Genomic DNA, 27,399 nt, shown 5'->3' with positions numbered 1-27,399 from the left:
CACTGGTCGGTGCAAGTGGTTTACACCTACCCATTGAGCCTTGCGGAGCACTCACTCAGGGTTTGGAGTCGGTATCTGGATTAAAAATCCCATGCCTCGACTGGGATCCGAACCCAGTACCTACCAGCCTGTAGACCGATGGCCTGCCACGACACCACCGAGGCGGGTACTAGAGGGGATCTTCCCGTTTCAACGTTGGTATACCACAGACGTTGGTATACCATGTGTCTGTTATCATTTTGGTTCGGTTTGTTTTCTCGTGCACGGTTCGTGCAATCAACATCCAATTTGTTGTCGTTCATTTGTGAGGTTTTTCTTCACAGTTCGTGAACATTTTCATTAACATAATAACAATAAAGTTCAGATAAGTAATTATCTCAATACAAAACGTTACAAACCCTTAAAACCAATAAGTCTTACGATATCTGGAGAGGACAGAACAGTTGGAACATGCCCAGGAGAGGTGAAAGGAACGCACCCCAAGTCTGTGTGCACTCTGAGAAATTTGTTGTGACATAGGCATTTCTAGTGATATCTACCGGTGACATCAGAATACTAACTTTAAAAATTATTTTACGTTATTGGGTCACGGGGATTCCCATGGTATTTATCGATATAAGACCTGCTTTTTCACTCTATTTTATAAAAATGTGATCTAAATGTGTTACAGTTTTGTAGATTAACCAAAATTAGAATTAATTTTTGCGAGCTGAAACTAGGGCGTGCAACTTTAATGTGCTGTAGTGGTGTCGATAAACAAAACAAACTTTTTAACATACATGTTGAAATAAGAAGCAATGATATTTTGATGATATTTGTTTTTATCTTTAAAGGGTGCAAAAGTCAAAATGTTCACGAAAATTAAGACATGTCCTGATGATGATGATGATGTACAGAATAACAACTTGAACAACGTCGATATGCTGGGTAGAAGCGACTCGGATAATGACCTCGACGACAAGGTTGGTAGTTTTATTTTTTAACAATCAGTTCTTTCTTTAAACAGTTGTCGACAATTTGCAGCATTAAGATAAGGATATTTAAATTTTGTTTAAATGTTTTTGGTTGTCAAGGCGATAGTTATTGAGGGTGAGGGTGGCAGTGGCAAGGAGGAATTCCCCCAATAGGAAAAAGTGTCTAGGAAAAATTGGTCCAATCAGAGGTGACTACAGGTTTTTTCTCCATCTGGCTGTCTAACATTGTTTTTCAGACTTTTTATTTGTCAGTGAGCCAGTGGTAAAGCGCTCGCTTGATGCGTGGTCAGTTTAGGATCAATCCCCGTCGGTGGCCCCATTGGGCTATTTCTCATTGCAGGAGTGCTCCACAACTGGTGTAACAAAGGCCGTGGTATGTACTATCCTGTCTGTGGGATGGTGCATATAAAAGATCGCTTGCTACTAATCGAAAAGATTAGCTCATGAAGTGGCAACAACGGGTTTCGTGTCTATATCGGTGTGGTCCTTAACCATATGTCTGATGCCATATAACCATAAATAAAATTTGTTGAGTGCGTCGTTAAATAAAACATTTCTTTCCTTTTATTTGTTATGCCTCGAGATATTAAGCTTTATTTACAAGACAATTTACCCATTTTTGACAAAGTTTTAGCCCTTGAACTTAGGAGACATGGACATTTGTAGGGGACGGTTTTGTCTCCGTCCATCTGTCTTGGCTATCTGTTCGGCTGTTTCTCACATATTGTTTTCTGGACTTTTTTTTTTTAACAAAGCCTCAAGATATTAAGCTGAAATTTTGTGTCTAGATTTATCATGTACTGTTACAGATCAGGTTCGACTCTCATTGTGATTTACCCATTTTTGACAGACTTATGGCCCCTGAACTTAGGATATACAATAATTTGTTGGGCCCGGTAGCGAACATGTATATTGCATTTTCAGTAATCAGAATGCATGTTTAAACATCATTTGTTATTTTATTTTGTTTAAATGTTTATGGTTGTCAAGGCGCTTCCCTCTCCCCCCCCCCCCCCCCCCCCCCCCCCCCCCTACCCAATAGGAAAAAGTGTCTATTTAGTTTTAAAATGTGTATTTTGTTTAGCTAGAGAAGTCCTGATTCATTTTAGTCCCATACCTGTCCAACCGGAGGTGACAACAGGTTCTGTTTCCATTTGTCTGTGACACATATTGTTTTTCAGACTTTTTTATTCATAATGCCTCAAGTTTTAGCCCTTAAAGTTGGGAGACTTGAAAATGTGTCCCGGGGGGGGGGGGGGGGGGGGGGGGGGGGGGGGACTTGAAAATGTGTCAGGGGGACTTGAAAATGTATTGGGGGGGGGGGGGCGCTAAAATGTGTCGCTTTAGCAGTACTCTCAGAATGCTTGTTTGTACTGTGTAATATTTGCTGTGTTCTTTTAATTAGGAAGAGAAACCAGGACCAACGTCCAAGCAGACGATGATCACCAATTACATGTAAGTTAGTAACCATTGGTTACGTCCATTTCTTTTCCTTTTCTCTTCTTTCACTTTACTCGGGGCGGGACGTAGCCCATGTGGTAAAGCGTTCGCTTGATGCATGTTCGGTCTGGGATCGATCCCCGTCGGTAGGCTCATTGGGCTATTTCTCACTCCAGCCAGTGCACCACGACTGGCATATCAACGGCTGTGGTATGTGTTATCCTGTCTGTGGGATGGTGCATATAAAAGATCCCTTGCTGCTAATCGAAAAGAGTAGCCCATGAAGTGGCGACAGTGGGTTTCCTCTCTTAATATCTGCAGGGCTCGCGCTCTCGTTTGCCAAAGTCGCCAATTGCGAAAAATAAAAATAATTTGCGAAAGAATTTTTGGTTTGGCGAAGAAATTTGCGAAATATTTTTTCCGCCATCTGATTTTTAGAACCAAACATTTCTTCAACCAGTTTTGTTCTGTTGATCCGCCATGTGGTGTGAATAAGCGCTGTTTGCATGTCTGTGAGGCCAGTCTACTGTTCAGTAGTGTACTGTCAGCTGCTTGTCGTAAAGTTAGAAAACGAGATTAAATAAAATTAAATACTGTTTAAGACATGTTGCATTGTGTGTACTAAATGTTTGATTACTAGCGACAACAAGTTTTAAATTTTATTAGTCGTGTTTTGTCGTAGCGGTTAATGTTGTAAATCTAGGTCACGTGCTTAGAGTTCATTTCCACGAAGTGGGTACGTTGGTAAGGAATACATATTGTTTCTCACTATATGCAATCATTATTAGTTTAACCTTTCTATGTTTACAGATTATATTTCAAACATTAAATGGCAAAATTATAATTCATATCTGCTATATCTACTGATATAATATAAATGCCAACATGATATATTCCTCCGCCCCTTGCACAGAAATACAACTCTCTCAAAACCGCCGTGAAACTGAATGAGCATTTTTCCACTTGCGAAACAGTTGCGAGCCAGTGTTTTGATAGCAATAACATATAAAGATGTTTCTTTTGTCTTTATTTTGGGTGGCTGGCAATACTCTTGAGTTGGACACCAAAATAATTATGAACAGTATTCCGTAATAAATGATACAGGTAACTGTAAGTTAGGAAGGCAGTTACAAAACGAGGTCATGGGGTAGGGTATGATCGAGAGTTACGCACTTGAAAAGAAAAAAGAAACAGCCAGTCTGGTCATTTTGTTTATATACAATAATACATCTATTTATTACCAAAGTGATTGAAGATACATGCATATTGGCCTGTGGCTTTGGAACACTATCTGGAGGGGTAGCACAGTATCTGGTGGGACAAGTTTTATCTTTATATAAAGAGATTGAAGATACATGCATATTGGCCTGTGGCTTTGGAACACTATCTGGAGGGGTAGCACAGTATCTGGCAGAAAAGAAAAAGAAAACCAAAATAAGAACAGAAAATCTAATATTTATAAATTTATAATGTTGATAAAATTAATGTTTGTGACAAGAAAAGAAGGAAGTGGGTGGGAGACAACTGTTACATAACTTTACAGGGGTGAGTATTGTCAGGATTACAAAACGTAATGGGGCATTTATAAACTCCTTTTGTCATTTTCAAATTATTTTGATTGTCTCGTCATATTTTTTTTAAATTGTAATAATGGACTACATTTATTTCAGCATTTTATACACATTTCGTAAGATACTGAATGATATACATTGTTACTAGGTTATTAAATATGTAAACATTATGTACCGGTACTTACCATTTCACACTTGTTGTGCAAAAATATATGTATAGTGTATATCTTAGTCCGGTGAATCTTTTTGGGGAACATACCAGTATATATTTGATCAAATTTCACTTGCTTCTTTCAAATTACAGAAAAACATACAATTTATATCATTATCTGATGCATACAAAAAGTAAAACTGCCTCTTTTGTCATATATGGTGCACTGACTTCAATGAGTCCATCGACGGGGATCGACCCTAGACTCACCTCACATCATACAAGCTCTTTACCACTGGGTTACGGCCAGCCCTATAGACATCAGCAGCATTTCATTGTTAGATTAGAGAAAAATAGATCCCCTAAAACAGTGTCATACAAGACGTAAACTGAATAATAAGTACATCTTAGCATCTACTATATTATCATAAAGAACAGGATTAAAAATATTTTAACTGAAATGCCAAGATGTAATTGGCGAATACATATTTAGATTGGCGAATACGTATTTAGATTGGCGAATACGTATTTAGATTGGCGAATACGTATTTAGATTGGCGAATACATATTTAGATTGGCGAATACATATACTCTTCAAAAAAAGAAACGCAAAAGGGTACAAATGGGTTATAACTCCGATTTTATGTTTCCTACCGGTTCATGCTTTGTGAATATAAGGTCATTGCATGTCCCAAACACATTCCCACGGTTACATTCGATAAAACGCAGCTACTGTACAATAAAGTTCCAAAATGTGAATATTCGCAAAAACGCAGCCACGTGCAAACCATGTCACCACTGCACGTGCGTTGTCTGCACGTGCAACATGAACACCGACAGTATAAAAGTGCAGGGTGTTCGCTTGCCTGGCCTCTGTATCTGGCCGACAGTTGACAATCCAGGACATGCCACGTCTCAGTGAACCGCAGAGAAACAATGCCATCGGCCGACTAGACGCAGGCAAATCCAGAACGGCCGTTGCCAGGGCATTCCATGTGTCCCCAAGCACCATCTCCAGACTGTGGGACCGTTACCAGCAACATGGATCAACACGTGACCTCCCTAGATCCGGTCGACCACGGGTCACTACCCCCGGGCAGGACCGCTACATCTGGGTACGCCACCTTCGGGAACGATTGACTACTGCCACCTCCACAGCCGCAGCAATACCAGGTTTGCGCAGGATATCCGACCAGACCGTACGGAACCGCCTACGTGAGGTAGGAATTCGTGCCAGACGTCCAGTTCGAGGTGTCATCTTAACACCACAACACCGTCGACTCCGACTGCAGTGGTGCCAGATTCATCGACAATGGCCTCAACTGCGATGGAGACAGGTGTGGTTCAGTGACGAGTCCCGATTTCTGCTCCGACATCATGATGGAAGATGTCGCGTATATAGGCGTCGTGGTGAACGTTATGCGGCAAACTGCATGCAGGAAGTGGACAGATTCGGCGGGGGTAGTGTCATGGTGTGGGCAGCCATCTCACACACTGGCAGAACTGACCTGGTCCACGTGCAGGGCAACCTGAATGCACATGGCTACATTGACCAGATCCTCCGGCCACACATCGTTCCAGTTATGGCCAACGCCAACGCAGTGTTCCAACATGACAACGCCAGGCCTCACACAGCACGTCTCACAACGGCTTTCCTATAGAACAACATCATTAATGTCCTTCCTTGGCCATCGATATCACCGGATTTGAACCCAATTGAGCATCTATGGGACGAGTTGGACCGACGCCTCCGACAGCGACAACCACAGCCCCAGACCCTGCCCGAGCTGGCAGCAGCCTTGCAGGCCGAGTGGGCCACCGTCCCCCGGGACGTCATCCGTACTCTGGTTGCTTCATTGGGCAGGCGGTGCCAGGCAGTTGTCAACACACGCGGAGGCCACACCCGGTATTGACTCCAGATGACCTTGACCTTGGTGGTGTGTCCTATCACTTACTCACAATGGACTAGAGTGAATTGTGAACAATCCTGCAACATTTGGTAATTATCGGACTCACCATTCAATAATTAAATCAATTCTCCAAATGTTACACAATGTGGTTTTGCGTTTCTTCTTTTGAAGAGTATATTTAGATTGGTGAAAGAAATTGAAGATTGGCGAATTTTTTGGCGAACAAAAATAGCCACCCAGGGCTAGCCCTGTATCTGTGTGGTCCTTAACCATATGTCTGACGCCATATAACCGTAAATAAAATGTCTTTACTCCATCGTTTCTCACAAATGTATGTTTACATGATTGATTGATTGAAAAAATTAAAGTTTGTTTTGTTTAACGACACCACAAGAGCATATTGATTGATTGATTGATTCATTCATTCATTGAAAACTGCAGTCAGCATTATTGTACAATTTAATGTTTGCTGAAATTGCTTAGATTTTTGGGTTTTAAAAAAAAATATTATTAGTGGTACTGGAAAGAAATTGTACAGTATGTGGATATTCTGAAAAAGAAAGTGTATAGAAAACATATATGTACAATGGAACCCTTGAAAAGTGGACCCTCTGTAAATTAGACTTACCTCAAAGCAGAACGTTTTTCACCCACCCTTTTTAAATATCAGTACACAACAGAACCTCGCTAAACTGGACACACCTTTTAAGCAGAATTTGTACTTGGTTCTGCAGGTGTCCAGTTTACAGGGTTTCACTGTATAAATGTCATGACCTGGTAACTGTAGGGGTGCGACATAGCCCAGTGGTAAGGCACTAGCTTGATGTGCTGTCAGTCTGGGATTAATGCACTGGGCTGTTTCTTGCTCCAGCCATTGCACCACAACTGGTATATCAAAGGCAGTGGTATTTGCTATCTTGTCTGTGGGATGGTGCATATAAAAGATGTCTTGCTACTAATGGGAAAAAAAATTCTGTCTTGGATGGAGGAGCCGGCCTAGGCCGACATATCTGCACCCACGACAGGCGTGCACTACAACAGCTTGTTCAGAATGTGCATGTTAAAACCTATGACCTTGCATAATGGAACAATGTAGCGGGTTTCCTCTCTAAGACTATATGTCAAAATTACCACATGTTTGACAACCAATAGCCGATGATTAATAAATCAGTGTGCTCTAGTGGTGTCGTTAAACAAAACAGACTTAAACTTTGGAAACTGTATTTTTTAAAAATTATTATTAATTTATTTTTTTAGTACTGGAAAGAAGATTCAAAATGAGAAAAAAGTTCCAAAGACTTTTCCTGGAGAACCACCTAGACCTGTGAAGTAAGTATCAAAATGTCTGTCTGTCTGTCTGTTGTGCTGGGATGTTAACCGCCTAAACCTGTGAAGTAAGTATCAAAATGTCTCTCTGTCTGTCGTGCTTGGGATGTTAACCGCTTAGACATGTGAAGTAAGTATCAAAATGTCTGTCTGTCTGTCTGTTGTGCTGGGATGTTAACCGCCTAAACCTGTGAAGTAAGTATCAAAATGTCTCTCTGTCTGTCGTGCTTGGGATGTTAACCGCTTAGACATGTGAAGTAAGTATCAAAATGTCTGTCTGTCTGTCTGTTTTGTGCTTGGGATGTTGACCGCCTAGACCTGTGAAGTATCAAAATGTCTGTCTGTCTGTTGTGCTGGGATGTTAACCGCCTAGACCTGTGAAGTAAGTATCAAAATGTCTGTCTGTCTGTCTGTCTGTGCTGGGATGTTAACCGCCTAGACCTGTGAAGTAAGTATCAAAATGTTTGTCTGTCTGTCTGTCTGTCTGTTGTGCTGGGATGTTAAACGCCTAGACCTGTGAAGTATCAAAATGTCTGTCTGTCTGTTGTGCTGGGATGTTAACCGCCTAGACCTGTGAAGTAAGTATCAAAATGTCTGTCTGTCTGTCTGTCTGTCTGTCTGTCTGTCTGTTGGGATGTTAACCGCCTAGACCTGTGAAGTAAGTATCAAAATGTCTGTCTGTCTGTCTGTCTGTCTGTTGTGCTGGGATGTTAACCGCCTAGACCTGTGAAGTAAGTATCAAAATGTCTGTCTGTCTGTCTGTCTGTCTGTCTGTCTGTGCTGGGATGTTAACCGCCTAGACCTGTGAAGTAAGTATCAAAATGTCTGTCTGTCTGTCTGTTTTGTGCTTGGGATGTTAACCGCCTAGACCTGTGAAGTATCAAAATGTCTGTCTGTCTGTTGTGCTGGGATGTTAACCACCTAGACCTGTGAAGTAAGTATCAAAATGTCTGTCTGTCTGTTGTGCTGGGATGTTAACCGCCTAGACCTGTGAAGTAAGTATCAAAATGTCTGTCTGTCTGTCTGTCTGTCTGTCTGTGCTGGGATGTTAACCGCCTAGACCTGTGAAGTATCAAAATGTCTGTCTGTCTGTTGTGCTGGGATGTTAAACGCCTAGACCTGTGAAGTATCAAAATGTCTGTCTGTCTGTCTGTCTGTCGTGCTTGGGATATTAACCGCCTAGACCTGTAAAGTAAGTATCAAAATGTCTGTCTGTCTGTCTGTCTGTCTGTTGTGCTGGGATGTTAACCGCCTAGACCTGTGAAGTAAGTATCAAAATGTCTGTCTGTCTGTCTGTCTGTCTGTCTGTTGTGCTGTCTGTCTGTCTGTCTGTCATGGATGTTAACCACCTAGACCTGTGAAGTAAGTATCAAAATGTCTGTCTGTCTGTCGTGCTTGTGATGTTAACCGCCTAAACCTGTGAAGTAAGTATCAAAATGTCTGTCTGTCTGTCTGTCTCTTGTGCTGGGATGTTAACTGCCTAGACCTGTGAAGTAAGTATCAAAATGTCTGTCTGTCTGTCGTGCTGGGATGTTAACCGCCTAGACCTGTGAAGTAAGTATCAAAATGTCTGTCTGTCTGTTGTGCTGGGATGTTAACCACCTAGACCTGTGAAGTAAGTATCAAAATGTCTGTCTGTCTGTTGTGCTGGGATGTTAACCGCCTAAACCTGTGAAGTAAGTATCAAAATGTCTCTCTGTCTGTCGTGCTTGGGATGTTAACCGTCTAGACCTGTGAAGTAAGTATCAAAATGTCTGTCTGTCTGTTGTGCTGAGATGTTAACCGCCTAGACCTGTGAAGTAAGTAAGAAAATATATGTCTGTCTGTCTCTCTGTCTGTCTGTTGTGCTGGGATGTTCCTGCTCTGAGATATGCACCACACACTAGTTACTGCCCGGCACTTCCACCATTTTATGCATTTTGTCCGGACATTAATATACAGGGCTCAAAATAATAGACTGCAAAAAACATTCTTTTTTTTTTGTTTTACCTTGAGAGATGCCAACTATTAGGCCTATGCATTTTGCGTAATTATACTGAATTTTATCTGTGAATTCTGCATTAAGAATTGAGGACAAAACATACATGTACCTGAAAAAATCTGATATATTAGTCCAGGTAAACGATATACAGAAAATGTTTGACTCGACATGAAATGGTATATTTTCATAAGCAGTGGTTTTTGTAGCGTAGAAAAATAATTATTTTCTAATGCAACCACAGTCAATACATTTTGTATTGTAAACATTTCACTGTAATTCACGTAAGATTATATGACGTAATGTATGATGCCTTTGCTGTAGACCGCAGAGGAATTTTTTTTATTAAAAACCAGTTAAAAGTGATAATGGGTAGTTTAGAGAGTTACAAATGATCTGTCGATCATAAATGGCAGGGTTTCTGCCAGAAGGTAAAACGGGTAAGGCGCCATACCCAAATTTTTTGTAGATTTTATTTTTTTCAGTTAAATCTTTTGACACAGTTATGATTTTTTAAACTCTAACCCTAAACCTAACCTATTTTCTTTCTGAGGGAGGCCCCCTATACCCCCTGTTGACTGTGGTTGCATTCAGCACACACATTGTAAATATTCAGTTCCATAGTGCCATACCCCAAAATTTCTTTCTGGCAGAAACTCTGAATGGATGTAAAACCCTTGCCAAAGGCTCAGATTTACGACATTCATTCACTCGTGATAAATACTTCATAATTTCTCATAGCTCGTTAATTATTCTGTAAATATGTCTCAAGCTTGTATATTACAGAAGTACGTATCAGTCATATATGTCACATTCATGTATATTACAGAAGTACATATCAGTCATATATGTCACATTCGTGTATATTACAGAAGTACATATCAGTCATATATGTCACATTCGTGTATATTACAGAAGTACATATCAGTCATATATGTCACATTCGTGTATATTACAGAAGTACATATCAGTCATATATGTCACATTCGTGTATATTACAGATGTACATTCGTGTATATCAGTGATAGAAATAAGTAGAATTTTTCACTAGTCCACCGGACAAACACATCTAGAAATCGACTTGTCCGACAATATTTTCACTTGTCCAGATAAATAGTTTGTTTTATTAAAGTACAAGGACGATGTTTTTTATTGCTCAAAATGAAACTTCATTGAACATTTTTACTTCTCCACTCGACAACCACCAAGGTACATTTGTTTGTCCGACCAGATTTTCACTTGTCAGGACAAATGGACAAGTGCTTATTTCAAACACTGTGTATATTATAGAAGTACATGTCAGTCATATATATCACTTGCATATTATAGAAGTGTGTATCAGTCATATATGTCACATTCTTGTATATTACTGTTTTATTATAGAAGTGCGTATCAGTCGTATATGTCACATGCTTGTATCTTACAGAAGTACATATCAGTCATATATGTCACATGCTTGTATCTTACAGAAGTACATATCAGTCGTATATGTCACATGCTTGTATCTTACAGAAATACATATCAGTCGTATATGTCACATGTTTGTATCTTACAGAAGTGCATATCAGTCGTATATGTCACATGCTTGTATCTTACAGAAGTGCATATCAGTCGTATATGTCACATGCTTGTATCTTACAGAAGTGCATATCAGTCGTATATGTCACATGCTTGTATCTTACAGAAGTGCATATCAGTCGTATATGTCACATTGTTGTATATTACAGTATCAGTATATGACTTGTATCTTTCAGAAGTGGGTATCAGTCGTATATGTCACATTATTGTATATTACAGTGTCAGTATATGACTTGTATCTTTCAGAAGTGCGTATCAGTCGTATTTATGTCACATTGTTGTATATTACAGTATCAGTATATGACTTGTGTCTTTCAGAAGTGCTTATCAGTCGTATATGTCACATTGTTGTATATTACAGTATCAGTATATGACTTGTATCTTTCAGAAGTGCGGATCAGTCGTATATGTCACATTGTTGTATATTACAGTATCAGTATATGACTTGTATCTTTCAGAAGTGGGTATCAGTCGTATATGTCACATTATTGTATATTACAGTGTCAGTATATGACTTGTATCTTTCAGAAGTGCGTAACAGTCGTATATGTCACATTGTTGTATGTTACAGTATCAGTATATGGTTGTATCTTTCAGAAGTGCGTATCAGTCGTATATGTCACATTATTGTATATTACAGTGTCAGTATATGACTTGTATCTTTCAGAAGTGCGTAACAGTCGTATATGTCACATTGTTGTATGTTACAGTATCAGTATATGACTTGTATCTTTCAGAAGTGCGTATCAGTCGTATATGTCACATTGTTGTATGTTACAGTATCAGTATATGACTTGTATCTTTCAGAAGTGCGTATCAGTCGTATATGTCACATTGTTGTATGTTACAGTATCAGTATATGACTTGTATCTTTCAGAAGTGCGTATCAGTCGTATATGTCACATTGTTGTATATTACAGTGTCATTATATGACTTGTATCTTTCAGAAGTGCGTATCAGTCGTATATGTCACATTGTTGTATATTACAGTATCAGTATATAACTTGTATCTTTCAGAAGTGGGTATCAGTCGTATATGTCACATTGTTGTGTGTTACAGTATCAATATATGACTTGTATCTTTCAGAAGTGCGTGTCAGTCGTATATGTCACATTGTTGTATATTACAGTGTCAGTATATGACTTGTGTCTTTCAGAAGTGCCTATCAGTCGTATATGTCACATTGTTGTATGTTACAGTATCAGTATATGACTTGTATCTTTCAGAAGTGCGTATCAGTCGTATATGTCACATTGTTGTATATTACAGTATCAGTATATGACTTGTATCTTTCAGAAGTGCGTATCAGTCGTATATGTCACATTGTTGTATATTACAGTATCAGTATATGACTTGTATCTTTCAGAAGTGGGTATCAGTCGTATATGTCACATTGTTGTGTGTTACAGTATCAGTATATGACTTGTATCTTTCAGAAGTGCGTATCAGTCGTATATGTCACATTGTTGTATATTACAATGTCAGTATATGACTTGTGTCTTTCAGAAGTGCGTATCAGTCGTATATGTCACATTGTTGTATGTTACAGTGTCAGTATATGACTTGTATCTTTCAGAAGTGCCTATCAATCGTATATGTCACATTGTTGTATGTTACAGTGTCAGTATATGACTTGTATCTTTCAGAAGTGCCTATCAGTTGTTTTGCAAGGACTGGCTGTCATCGTTGAATGACGTTCCACACAAGGAGAGGATGCAGGAGATCGCGCGCCGCTGGAAAGAGGTTACATCAGAGGAGAAACACAAACTACAGGAGCGAGTGGAAAAACAGAAACACAGATACAAGAAGAAACTGAAACATTTCAAAGAGGTGTTTATGTTGCACAATTAATACTAATTAATACAAGAAAATGAAACATTTCAAAGAGGTGTTTATGTTGTACAATTAATACTAATTAATACAAGAAAATGAAACATTTCAAAGGTGTTTATGTTGCACAATTAATACTAATTAATACAAGAAAATGAAACATTTCAAAGAGGTGTTTATGTTGTACAATTAATACTAATTAATACAACAAGAAAATGAAACATTTCAAAGAGGTGGTTTATGTTGCACAATTAATACTAATTAATACAAGAAACTGAAATATTTCAAAGAGGTGTTTGTGTTGCACAATTAATACTAATTAATACAACAAGAAACTGAAACATTTCAAAGAGGTGTTTACGTTGTACAATTAATACAAATATGGGAAGGAAGGAAATGTTTTATTTAATGATGCACTCAACACATTTTATGTACGGTTATATGGCATCAGACATATGGTTATGGACCACACAGATGTTGAGAGGAAACACACTGTCCCCACTTGATGAGCTACTCTTTTCGATTAGCAACAGACAGGGTAGTACATACCACAGTCTTTGATATGCCAGTCGTGGTGCACTGGCTGGAAATAGCCCAATGGGCAGACCGACAGCGTATCAAACAAGCACTTTACCACTGGGCCATGTCCCACCCTACAACTATGGGAGACAAAATTTAAACAATTAAGCAACAAACTAAAACATTTCACAGGTGTTTAGGGGAGAAATTATTTAAACAATTAAGCAACAAACTAAAACATTTCACAGGTGTTTAGGGGAGAAATTATTTAAACAATTAAGCAACAAACTAAAACATTTCACAGGTGTTTAGGGGAGAAATTATTTAAACGTGGCTCCAACTTAAGGTTTTGTCATGAAACAGCCCACCAACGGCAATTTTGAGCCTACAGGGTTTTTTTAAAGTGACTTTTGCAGCCGATAAACATGACTGAATGCCATTGGTTATTTTGTTGTATGTAGACATATTTCAGATGTTATACACTGACAGATAATGTACAACAGGTTTATACATTTTTACTATCGCTGAGGAGCTTGTTTGGCAATTCCTCTTCATGGTCCATTCCTTGACATAGTGAAGGGGCTTGTATGTCTCAGTGACCCACAGAGCTATGCCAGCAGGAGCCTTGGCTTCTGTTAGGGACACCCAAGCTGGACTGGTCAATGGGCAGAGGCTAGACTGATATGGACTAAGGGTGCGGTAACCCTAACAGAAACCTTGAGTGCTGAAGTCAAGAGGTATTGGGCCGCATGGCACACTCTTAATAGACCACAATACCATGCATCAACAGCTATTATAACTACATTTCTGGACAGTAATGACGTGATCAGTGCTCACCCTGTGATGTCTCACCAGGCAGGTGCAGCGCCGGGCTCCTTACCTCAAGGGGGCCCCTAAGAAAGCTGTACGGCACAAGAAGTGATCTACAGAGAAAAGTATCGTTCATAGTCACTGCTGGACTCAATGTATAGTCAACAAGCGAACGAAAAGAAGAAGACCCATGGCAATTAATATGATATCTAAACGACGGCAATTTATATGATATCGGAAAGACGGCAATTTATATGATATCTAAACGACAGCAATTAATATGATATCTGAACGATGGCAATTTATATGTGATATCTGAACAACGGCAATTTATATGATATTTAAACGACGGCAATTAATATGATATCTAAACGACAGCAATTGCTGTGGTTAAATTTGAGCCCTAAATCAAATACATGTATTGTAATTACTAGGTAATACAGTATTATCAGTTCACTTGTACGGATATTCTATGATTAATAATGCATCTTAGACCCTGCACTCGGTAATTATGTAAACTTGTGCTGATGTATCATTAAATCTTCCTTTCTTTTCTCATTCCAGCCAGTGCTCCACAACTGGTATAACAAAGGCCATGTTATGTACTATCCTGTCTGTGGGATGGTGCATATTAAAAGATCCCTTGCTGTTAATCAAAAAGAGTAGCCCATGAAGTGGCGACAGCAGGTTTCCTCTCTTTATGTATGTGTGGTCCTTAATCATATGTCCGACACCATGTGTTGAATGTGTCGTTAAATAAAACGTTTCCTTTCCTTTCTTTTCTCATGTCAGCATGCTAACCACTGAGCCACATCTCACTGATATCATATTATTTGATTTTTGTTTTCAGTCGCTGACACCGGAAGAGCTGGAGTATTTTGATGTGGTTATCGCAAGGCGAACAGGAGCAAAAGGAAAGTCTAAACAGTCGAAGGTGAACTAAATGCTTTCTAGTTATTGTGGAGGTATCGTGGTGTTTTTATCGTGAATATGGTTGTCGCAAGACAAACAGAATAAAAGGGAAAATGCATACAGTCGAAGATTAACTAAACGCATTGTTGTTGTGGAAGGTATCGTGGTGTTTTCATCTTGGATATGATTATCACAAGGCGAATATAATCAAAGAGAACACCCAAACCAGCAGAGGTGAACTAAATTTGTTGTTTTTGTTGTGGAATATTATGACATGGTTATCGCAAGACGAAGAGAATCGAAGTGAAAGTGCAAACAGTCGAAGATGAACTAAATGCATTGTTGTTGTCGGAGGTATCATGGTGTTTTTCACCCTGGATATGGTTTTTGCGAGACGAAGAGAATCGAAGTGAAAGTGCAAACAGTCAAAGATGAACTAAACACATTTGTTGTTGTCGGAGGTATCATGGTGTTTTTCACCCTGGATATGGTTTTCGCGAGACGAAGAGAATAGAAGTGAAAGTGCAAACAGTCAAAGATGAACTAAACACATTTGTTGTAGTGGGAGGTACCGTGGTGTTTTTACCCTGGACAGGATTTCGTAATGACAATATTTATGAAGACTTCTAAGGCAGTAGTTAATTCAGATCATGAATTACTTATCCTCGTGTTTATCACCAAGGCTCAAAATTCATTCTGTGAAATGGGAAGCAATTTTTGCTTCTCAAGTTTAAAGTTAGAAGCAAATCATGTTATTTTTTGCTTCTCAAGTTTTAAGCTAAAAACAAATCATATTGGGTTTTGGGTTTTTTTGCTTCTCAAGTTTTAAGCTAGAAGCAAATCATGTTGGGGTTTGTTTGTTTTTTGCTTCTCAAGTTTTAAGCTAGAAGCAAATCATGTTGGGATTTATTTATTTTTTACTTCTCGAGTTTTAAACTAGAAGCAAATCGTGTAGTGTTTTTGCTTCTCAAGTTTCAAGCTAGAAGCAAATCATTGTTTATGGGGGTAAAATCGCTTTTTTTATTGTTAGATATGTAATGGACTTCCTTAAAAATTGTTTGCAAATGACTAATTAAAAAAAATTTAAAAAAAAAAATTAATAGCTAAATGTTGTAGCCACTTTGCATAACAATTGGCAATCGGCGCATTTGGCTGTGGGTTGAAAATGCCGAAAAGTAAGAAGTCTTTCTAGAAAGTAGTTTCAAAATTAGACTTATTAGACTTGTGTAATGTTTTTACAGCAATGCGGATAACTTGAGACAAATATGGATAATATGTATGATTTATATTATGATCACTTTTGAAATGAGAAAATCTCGAGCTATCTGAAATAATTTAAAAATAAGATGGAGAACAACGTTTATCTGTTAGTGGTGTTGATTATCAGGAAGTGTATTATAGGCCTACATTTGAGTGACATTTGTTCCTGCCTTCTGTCAATTTTGAGTCTTGAAGACCTATTCTGTGACAATTGATTTGTCACAGTTGTAACATAATTTTTTGACAAGTTTCAGCATCATTTTGTGACAAGTTTCAGCATCATGTTGTGACAAGTTTCACCATCATTTTGTGACAAGTTTCACCATCATGTTGTGACAAGTTTCACCATTATTTTGTGACAAGTTTCAGCATCATGTTGCTACAAGTTTCAGCATCATCGTGTGACAAGTTTCAGCATCATGTTGTGACAAGTTTCACCATCATTTTGTGACAAGTTTCACCATCATGTTGTGACAAGTTACAGCATCATTTTGTGACAAGTTTCAACATCATTTTAATACATTGTTTAGTGTTCATTCTACAAAGCATTATACTGTGACATGTACTGATACATTTTTTTCAGAAGAAAATCTGCTGAATATTTCAAGAATCTTCTTTTTGATTTAAGGTTGACAGAAACCCGTAACTTTCCAAGACCGTTTTATAGATTTTGTGGATCTTTTTGTGACAAGTTCCCTCTACCGAAGATACATTGTTGACCCATTCTACTTAATACCATTTTGTGACAGTTCTAATAAGAAATTTTTTAATGACTATTTTAGGAAGAAAATCTTCTCTTTTATTGACATTTCTAACTTAAGGAGCATTTTGTTCTTCCAAGGATTGTTTTGTGACCTGTTCTAGATACCAAGTATATTTTGCAATGGATTCTGCCAATTTTATCAATCCTAAATTTTCACTAATGCAGTTAACACACTAAATTCAGTGGATTCCAGGGTGTTAACCGTTGACATGCCAGCCAGCTGCTGAAAGTGTATCGAAGCAAACTGACGTCTTAGTGTACTCGAACCATCCTGCTGAAAGTGTATCAAAGCAAACTGACGTCTTAGTGTACTCGAACCATCCTGCTGAAAAGCAAATACGAAAATATAGACAGTGAAACCTCTCTAAACCGGACATCGTTGTTCGTGGTCCCTTTTTAATAATGAGTACACAACTGAACCTCTCTAAACCGGACGTCGTTGTTCGTGGTCCCTTTTTAATAATGAGTACACAACTGAACCTCTCTAAACCGGACGTCGTTGTTCGTGGTCCCTTTTTAATAATGAGTACACAACTGAACCGCTCTAAACCGGACGTCGTTCTTCGTGGTCCCTTTTTAATGAGTACACAACTGAACCGCTCTAAACTGGACGTCGTTCTTCGTGGTCCCTTTTTAATAATGAGTACACAACTGAACCTCTCAAAACCGGACGTCGTTCTTCGTGGTCCCTTTTTAATAATGAGTACACAACTGAACCGCTCTAAACTGGACGTCGTTCTTCGTGGTCCCTTTTTAATAATGAGTACACAACTAAACTGCTCTAAACCGGACGTCGTTGTTCGTGGTCCCTTTTTAATAATGAGTACACAACTGAACCTCTCTAAACCGGACGTTGTTGTTCGTGGTCCCTTTTTAATGAGTACACAACTGAACCGCTCTAAACTGGACGTCGTTCTTCGTGGTCCCTTTTTAATAATGAGTACACAACTGAACCTCTCAAAACCGGACGTCGTTCTTCGTGGTCCCTTTTTAATAATGAGTACACAACTGAACCGCTCTAAACTGGACGTCGTTCTTCGTGGTCCCTTTTTAATAATGAGTACACAACTAAACTGCTCTAAACCGGACGTCGTTGTTCGTGGTCCCTTTTTAATAATGAGTACACAACTGAACCTCTCTAAACCGGACGTTGTTGTTCGTGGTCCCTTTTTAATGAGTACACAACTGAACCGCTCTAAACTGGACGTCGTTCTTCGTGGTCCCTTTTTAATAATGAGTACACAACTGAACCGCTCTAAACCGGACGTCGTTCTTCGTGGTCCCTTTTTAATAATGAGTACACAACTGAACCGCTCTAAACCGGACGTCGTTGTTAGTGGTCCCTTTTTAATAATGAGTACACAACTGAACCTCTCTAAACCGGACGTCGTTGTTCGTGGTCCCTTTTTAATAATGAGTACACAACTGAACCTCTCTAAACTGGATACCTCTTATAACTGGACATTTTTACTTGGTGCTGATGGTGTCCGATTTAGAGAGATTTTACTGTGTATATTTTCTAGAGGAGAACCCCACCCCCCAATATAAACTTTGCTTTCAAACGATACCCTGCATAATTTCCTGCACCGACACCTGGAAATTAAATTTGAGCCCATTACTGTGTTACAAACATGTAGAGTCAGGTTCATGCCAGAGCTGGAGCGAGAGAGACAATTTCATTGGTCATCATACAACAATGTTAACCAATTAGGAACTAGCTTTGAAATTTATGAATTTATCAATATCTGGGATTTGTTTGTTCTTTAAAAAGTTTATTCTTGGAATTAAGATATCCGGTGAAAATTAATTGAAAATAAGTAAGCATTAATGATTGATGGTGTCTGTTTATATGGTTACCGGTGCCATGGTAACAAGATTACAGATACAGTGTATTGAGTGTACTGATAATTGCAATCATGCTAATAAATTTGATGTGGTATCATGTATCAGTATATCATAATATATAGTAACCATGGTAATAAATTGGTAACAGGAAGTACCATTCAGATATTATGTAATGCTTGAGGTAACATTATTGAAATGTGAGTGATGTTTAGCTGGATATTTTAGATAAAGAATGATAAATGACAGGGCTAATAAATTGTGGTAACCCCACTCCCATGGCTAGTGATATTCTGTGTTGGGCTAGTAAATAACTACTGTTGCCATGCCCGATGGCTAGTAAATGTTTTTTGGTTGTTGCAGTTAAGTATATTTTGTAAATATGAATATCCTGCCCCCATCCCAACCCCCCAATGTTAGTGTTTTTAAAGCTCCATCTCCCTCATTAGGTGACATTGGATTATTACTTTATTTAGTAAAATTGTATTTAACTTAAAGTAAAGTAGGGCTAGGGAATTTTTGAAATCACTGATCCCATGGCTAGTGGATTTTATGAAAATTCTAGAAGCCCTGAATGAAATACTGACGTGATGGGTAAAAACATTGTGGGCTGCTACCTATTGCAACAATTTGTTTTTACGAACATACAAACTAAATATTCAGAATCGGTTTTGGTTAACTCATATTTTATTGCTTTTAAAAGATAATAGATTATGCACAAGTTATACAACTTGGCGAGCCTTCTCCATGATCAGGGTTTAAGCTGTCGCTCGCCAGATATGAATTAAATTGAATTTGGTGAATATATTTCAGTACTAATTCACCAAACCTCTAAATTTGAAAATCGTCTGTCTGTTGATGTACGGCCATTGTCTTGCTTTTTGGCTAAATGAAACTTTAATTTGCCGACAGATTCGCCAAATTGCTTATATTTTACGGGCTTTGTTTTTACATTCACTAGCCATGAGATCAGTGATTTTTAAAATGTACTAGCCACGATTAAAAATGCACTAGCCCTACTTTACTTTAAGTTAATACAATTTTACTAAATAATCAGATGTGTCACCTAAAGTGGGAGAACGAGCTTAAAAACTATAACATTGCGGGTTGGGGTGGGGTCAGGATATTCATATTTATAAACAGACTTAACTGCAACATTTGACTTCTTTTTTTTCACTAGCCCTCGGGCAGTTATTTACTAGCCCAACATTGAATTTCACTAGCCATGGAAGTGGGGCTACCATAATGTAGAAGCTCAGTCTAGCATGACAATAGTAGTTATTTACTAGCCCAACATTGAATTTCACTAGCCATGGGAGTGGGGCTACCATAATCTAGAAGCTCTGATTACAACCTAAACCCTTCAACAGCCTTAATGGTCATTGGTTTCAATGGTTTGCACCATCTGATGAACGTTCCATAACACAGTCAGTTACAATTAGGTCAGCTGTAGTGTTTACCAAGATGACACACCAATAAGGTCAACTAGCAACTCTTAGTTGGTTTGTACTTGCCTGTAATTATGATACAGTGCATGACCCACCAATAAGTTCAACTAGCAACTCTTAGTTGGTTTGTACTTGCCTGTAATTATGATACAGTGCATGACCCACCAATAAGATCAACTAGCAACTCTTAGTTGGTTTGTACTTGCCTGTAATTATGATACAGTGCATGACCCACCAATAAGGTCAACTAGCAACTCTTAGGTAGTTTGTACTTACCTGTAATTATGATACAGTGCATGACCCACCAATAAGGTCAACTAACAACTCTTAGGTAGTTTGTACTTACCTGTAATTATGATACAGTACATGACACACCAATACGGTCAACTAGCAACTCTTAGGTAGTTTGTACTTGCCTGTAATTATGATACAGTACATGACACACCAATAAGGTCAACTAGCAACTCTTAATTGGTTTGTACATGCCTGTAATTATAATAGAGTGCATGACACACCAATACGGTCAACTAGCAACTCTTAGGTAGTTTGTACTTGCCTGTAATTATGATACAGTGCATGACACACTAATACGGTCAACTAGATGACACACCAATACGGTCAACTAGCAACCATAGGAGGTTTGTTATGCTTGTAACTATACCAGCTGAACTCAGCAGTGCAGCACCGTTGACCCATATCTAGTTTGCTTTATTGTTGGTTTGTATACTATATGTATATATACTATATGTATACAGTCAGTAAAACAGACCAGAAACCATCTAGCTGGCCACCCATTCTAGTTTGCATTATTGTTGGTTTGTGTACAGTATGTATACAGTCAGTGAAACAGACTGGAAACCATCTAGCTGACCACCCATGTCTTGTTGACTTTTTTGTTGGTTTGTATACAGTATGTATACAGTCCGTGAAACAGACTGGAAACCATCTAGCTGACCACTTATGACTGGTTGACTTTATTTGTTGGTTTGTGTACTTCGTGTATACAGTTGGTGAAACAGACTGGAAACCATCTAGCTGACCACCCATGTCTGGTTGACTTTATTGTTGGTTTGTGTACTGCATGTATACAGTCGGCGAAACAGACTGGAAACCATCTAGCTGACCACCCATGTCTAATTGACTTTATTGTTGGTTTGTGTACTGTATAACAAACATTGGGTTAATGGAGGTGAAGGGTACTGTAGATCTTGAAATTAATGCGTCCCTAAATTAATGTGAGTGACGGTGGGCAGACTAAAATGCAACATAAAATTAATGCAAGTGGCCTCCCTTTGAAATATTACTTTTCTAACATATGTCTGTGTCCTTTTCGGTTAAATCCGAGTTAAAGGTCTCTTCAATGAGACTAACTCACTAACATGTCTGTGTACACATCAATTAACCTGTTTAGTCCCTTGTGTTTTTGGTTAGATCAACTCAAAGCATATGTTTTAGCAATCATTTACATAATGTGTATATTTAGCTAAATCTGGTTAAACATGTATGTACTATTACAACTGTATCTTTATCTGTGAATGGTGATTTCAAAGTCATAATGAAAGAAAAATTCACCCAGTGGGATGCTGACAAAGTTGCATCAAACTTGAACAGTAAAAACAAACAAAGCATCGACCTCAGTATTAGCGTGCGAAAACAAATTAACGCGCGATGGATCGTGTCGGCTATTGACAGGGTGGCCAAAGACCCTGCAATCGCCACACGTGGCTGGGAGCTTGCTGAACTATTGGACAATTAGAATTTTAATCTTTGTTTTGTTTTAATAACATGAGACACATAGGCAAAAACATAGAAATAAATGTGTCATGTTATTAATGCGAATAACACAATCTCGCATTTTTCGCATTAATATTATGATCGCATTAATTTCAGGATCTACAGTATTTCATGAGCAGAAGAGTATTTTTGTGTGAATGGATATGTTGCATTTTACACTGCAGCTTTTCTATCCATCTCATGTTAGCTTTACATAGTCAGTTACATTCTTATGTTTACATTTTGTATTCTAATTTTTACATTTTGTTTGCGTTTGTTGCATTTTAAAATTAAAAATATCAATTATGATCACCAACGTTATAGCAGATAAAGTGTTTGAAATGTAGTTTTAACAAATGATGAAATGTGATGAATGTCAGTTATTTTGTTTGTTGGTATATTATAGCTATGATTGTGGCTGTTCAACAGTTATGCATTGGTGTCAGACGTGAAGAGAAATTTCAACCACCAAGAGTGTACTTTTTCTATCTGATATGACCGCATATGATGGGAGGTTTTTATTTGAAAATTTTATCATAAATAAATTATACTATCATATTTGCCGTGTTTGTTTCATGTGTTAAATGATGCTATATTACCATTATTAAAATGTGTTGAGTGTGTCGTTAATTTTTTTTTTTTAATTCCTTTCTTAAAGGAAGTTGCATAATGGTGGCTTCTCACCAAACCTATTATTAACGTTTTCTTTAAAATGTAAATGCTATACCTTCAACTATTTATCTATAACTCGGTCCCTAATCTAGCCCGTGAAATTTAAGGAGGCTTTTTTTTTTATATAGCAAGTCATGAGTTATTAGCTGTAGTGAGAAGTCAAAAGTCTTCGTGAAATTTTGGATCTACTAGTAATTATTAACAATTACAACTCCATAATTTAATTTACTGGTAGGTAAAAAAACATTCGAAACTGATGTACTGTCCTGTCAGTGGGATGGATGGTGCATATGTAGTAGTGTAGGTATAAAGTGCTCCTACTGGCAGTAGCTAATGGGAATTTCCCTATAAACTCAGTTGGTAGAGTGCTGGACAATATTGTGTTGTTTTTAGTATGTTCAGTTGGTAGAGTGCTGGACAATATTGTGTTGTTTTTAATATGTTCAGTTGGTAGAGTGCTGGACAATATTGTGTTGTTTTTAGTATGTTCATCTTGTGTCTGCTGTTGTCTCATTGCGTTAAATTAGTCCTCTGAGGTATTCACACCTAATATTATTTTCGATTTAACGCAATACCAGTGAGTTTCAGCCAAAACCTGTGATGTGGTCGAACGATCTGCAATACAACTTGTAGTGCATGATATATTAGGTAATCACAGAACAGAGTTATAAAAAGCAATGTCATATTTGTGCAGTCCTTGAAATTCGGACAAGTTTGCTATGGCAGTTAAGTGCTGTCGCAAATAAATTTTGCAACAGCACTATAGCGGCAATTTTAAAGAAAAGATTACTGCTGTCAAAATTATTCATCTATGATCCACTGCAGTAATAATATGCTCAAAGATGACATCTCATCTTTACTTTAGTGCACTTCCATACCGGAATAAACCAATTTATATTAATTGAGGAAACATTGGGCCACACTAGATTTTTTCTGGGATCTGTATTTGGACAGAGTTCAGAGATAAATGCCAAGAGACTTTTCATCAATCTCAGATTTGCGACGGCAATGAAATGCTATCGCAAATCAGTTTTGCGATAGCTTTTGTGACAGCATTGCCGATTGCCGTCGCAAATTTTGAGGACTGTATATAGATATTGGCATTTATTTTTTAAAATGCTGAGGCAAAGTGTAGTTTAGCTGACACCAAACTACTGTTGCCCAACAATTTGTTTCTGTTGAGTACAATTTCAGAACTGCGAAGGCTAGAGACCAGTGGAGTCAGAATTAAATATGGGTTACCTTTTTCTGGGGTGTTTTCCCACTGGCGTAACCAGGATTTTATATTGCAGGTTGAGTGTGTATGATTTTATAAAGTTTATTACAGTAAAAAAGGAAAAATGTTTGATATGGGGGGGGGGGGGGGGTGGACCCCTGGCCCCTTGGCTATGCCACTGTGTTTACGCATGTTAAAAATTAAGAAAAAGGGATTTACACCAGGAAAGTTCAGGAAGTACTGCGATGAAGAATGTAGTTGTTATTCAACAAATGTTTACTACATATTTGAAATTTTTGCATTATGATGCATGTATTTTAAAGAAACGAAAAAAGAAGAAGACAGTTACCCCTTTAAAAGTGTTTTTGTGGTTATTTTAAAGAACTGTTTTCTGTGTTTTGTATTGTGATAAAATTTCAGGGCAGTATCTAAACATGTTTGAGGTTTTTCTTCTGTGAATAGAATAAATATTTTAGAATTTTTCTCACCTTCTGTGAAAAAATGGGGGGGGGGGGGGGGGGTCTGTGGATAAAACATTTTAAAGTTTTTTTTTTCGCTCTATGATTAATTATTTTAGCATTTTTCTCACTTCATGAATAAACGTGGGTTTCCTTCTTTGTGGATAAACATTTTTGAGGGGTTTTTTTCACCTCTGTGAATAAATATGTTTGCATTTTTACCCCTCCATGGATAAACATAGGTTTTCCTTTTCTGTGGATAAACATTTTTCCATCCTCACTCTTCCATGGATAAACATATTTGGGTTTCCATATCTGTTGACATATTTGGTCTCTCCCCCCCCCCCCCCCCCCCCTCAGTATTTTCAGTGAATAAACACCTTTCCATTCCCCCTCTTCCATGGATAAACATATTTGGGTTTTCATATCTGGGATAAGTGGGATCATGTATTACCACTGTAACCAGTGAGGGAAATAAATAGCTAATATACATATATATACAATGTATATTAAACGGTTGTGTTTTTTTTTTTGGGGGGGGGGGTTGTTTTTTTAATATTTAAAATTTGGGCATATGGGGTTAGTTCAAAGTAATAGATCTCAAAATGCCCAAAGGTGACAAAATGTCGTTCGCCAGAAATATGTTCTAGGATAATGTGGTTACGTGTCATGTTTCCTTTAAGCAAAATCGACAATAAAAAAAGAGAGACTTTAATACCCCAATGGTGACTTGGTGAAAAATCGCATTTGTTTGCCGGACGACGAACTCGAATTGCCCTTTTCATTTGTTTATGAATACCACAACTACCCACACACAAACTTTCAAAATCCTAGATCAGTCGCCTGATGTTAATGTTGCTAACACCTTACATTGGCACAGTCCCTATAATTTCAACTGTTTTGCGTACCAGAACGGTTAAATTTCTTCTGGTACTCCAAATATTTTTGTTTGTAGATATATCAGTGAAATTTACTAATGCATCCTGACGGTAATAAATGGTCGACTTGGATTTTATACTTTGAAACACTATTGCTTTGATACTTTCAATGATTTGAATATTGCATTAAAAAATGAGGAACAAGAAACTTTTCGTTTTATCGGTTATTCCTATTTTTTATTTCAAAATGTTAATTAAAATTTCATCTATTTTACAGAGATTTGATCTATGCTTGTCAGTATCGTCAGAGACCATTTAAATAAAAATCATCTATTTTGTATCTGTTTCATCGACTGAAAAAAAAAAAAGAACAAAAAAAAGTAACAAAAACGCATGCGCAGAAATCAAAATACGCAGAAATTACGTCATTCTTTATTATTTTCAGTACGTCACTACACAGCTGCTGTTCGTGGTGGTGGGCACACACATGTATATAAATACATGTATCAATATATAAAAACCATCGGTGCTGCTTCAAAGTGTGGGGCACATGCCCTACTTGCCCCTATTCCCACCTGTTTCTCACGTCAGTGAGTTTAGACACACTTTCACATTGCAAATATGTAAAACAATCGAATTGAAAACCCATTTAATTCTTTTTTTTATACATATATGTTATTTTATTTATTCATCTTTTTGTTATTTTTATTTATTAATAAACAAAATACGTTACACAGCCACTTCTTTGAAAATGTGTGTGCAGATGTCAGAAAATTATATGTGATGTAACTATACAATGGAATTATTATAGTCTATTGTGCTAATATAAATCGGTGTCGTTTGGTTTGCTATAAACTTGCAAGAGTTGAAAGTATAAAACCTGAAATGTAAAAACAAAACCCGAAAAACGAAACGCAAACAACTGAATAATAACGTTATATACTCTTCCAAAAAAGTAGGTGAACTCTAATAAGAATTTACAATTGCCAAAGCTGTAAGGTATATTAGCTGTGGGGAATGGTTATATGATAATAGTTAATTAATTGGGCAAACATTACAGCCGGTAGTTCAGTATTACAGTAGGTTTTATGACCACCAAAGATCTTGAAGGACAAAGTTGACGGTTTTTTATCAGTAGGCCTAAATCGCAAATTCAAACAATAAAAATGACTGAAAACAAAACAATAACAACTGTATGGTCAACAGCATGAAAAAGATTGACAGTGATTAATGGACCTTCCTGGAAATTGTCAAAATTGAGAATGACACCCCACGCACGTGTACGGGGCAACTGCGTGATGCATGTGCAAACTATGGAATGTGTTTCGGTGTGTTGATAAACAGACCTAAACGTTCTTTACTAGGATGTCTGTGGTCAAAACGTATGTTCAGTCTAATAGTTTATATTAACATTAATATTTCAGGTTCCACTATTTTTTTTAAGAGTATATATTCAACTTGTTTCAAATATCCCAATGTAAACACGTCAAATGTGATTAAAATATTATATTATTACTAAATATATTGGAAAAACCGAACCTGTTATCATGTATACATTACTAAACAATGAACATTTTATTACAAGTAATGTATTTTTCTCTCTTTAAAAAAAAGAAGAAGCTCCCTTCACTAAAATAACCATAATTGTTGTTGGTATATACTTGGTATCTTACATGCATACACAACTAAATGAATATAATTTGGTATAATTTCTGAGAAGTACTTTTTTTCAAAATTTCTCTCGTCCAAAATTAACAATGTCGGCGTTTTTACCCATATATGGACAGAAATGGAGGGAGAGAGACAGAGGGGGCGAAGAGAGATAGAGGGAGAGACAGACAGAGACACACATGAGAGATACAGAGAGAGAGAAGGGAAGGTTGAGAGAAAGACACATACACACAGAAGAGAGAGACCCACAGGGAGAAGAGAGACGGAGAGAGAGGTGGTTTGACTGGTTTCATGTTTCACCAAGTACGAACAAAACGCACGCAGTCAAATCTTTATCAGTATTTAACAAATACAAGTCATATTAGGCTGTTAAGTATTTCACAGTTATACAAATGCTCTATTTATGTAAATAGTCCTT

General features: G+C 37.7%; 1 protein-coding gene and 1 long non-coding RNA gene across 2 annotated transcripts in view; both read left to right on the top strand.

The window, feature by feature from the left end:
* Positions 1-15,056, top strand: part of LOC121377170 (nucleolar transcription factor 1-A-like) — a 56,209-nt gene extending 41,153 nt beyond the window's left edge. The window contains exons 12-16 of the mRNA XM_041505078.1: positions 834-962; positions 2,380-2,429; positions 7,304-7,375; positions 12,576-12,759; positions 14,939-15,056. Coding sequence (XP_041361012.1) covers positions 834-962; positions 2,380-2,429; positions 7,304-7,375; positions 12,576-12,759; positions 14,939-15,031 — 528 coding nt within the window. The 3' untranslated portion in view covers positions 15,032-15,056. The remainder of the gene's footprint in view (positions 1-833; positions 963-2,379; positions 2,430-7,303; positions 7,376-12,575; positions 12,760-14,938) is intronic.
* A 5,030-nt stretch (positions 15,057-20,086) lies between these two features.
* Positions 20,087-22,644, top strand: LOC121377172. Its single transcript, XR_005958586.1, has 2 exons — positions 20,087-20,345; positions 20,416-22,644. It is a non-coding gene; the product is annotated as an uncharacterized LOC121377172 (long non-coding RNA).
* Positions 22,645-27,399: the final 4,755 nt, after the last annotated feature.

This window comes from Gigantopelta aegis, chromosome 7 (assembly GCF_016097555.1).
Source record: "Gigantopelta aegis isolate Gae_Host chromosome 7, Gae_host_genome, whole genome shotgun sequence".
NCBI classification, from domain to species: Eukaryota; Metazoa; Mollusca; class Gastropoda; order Neomphalida; family Peltospiridae; genus Gigantopelta; species Gigantopelta aegis.
Note: the sequence above shows the minus strand (reverse complement) of the source record. Positions and strands in the feature narration are given on the sequence as shown.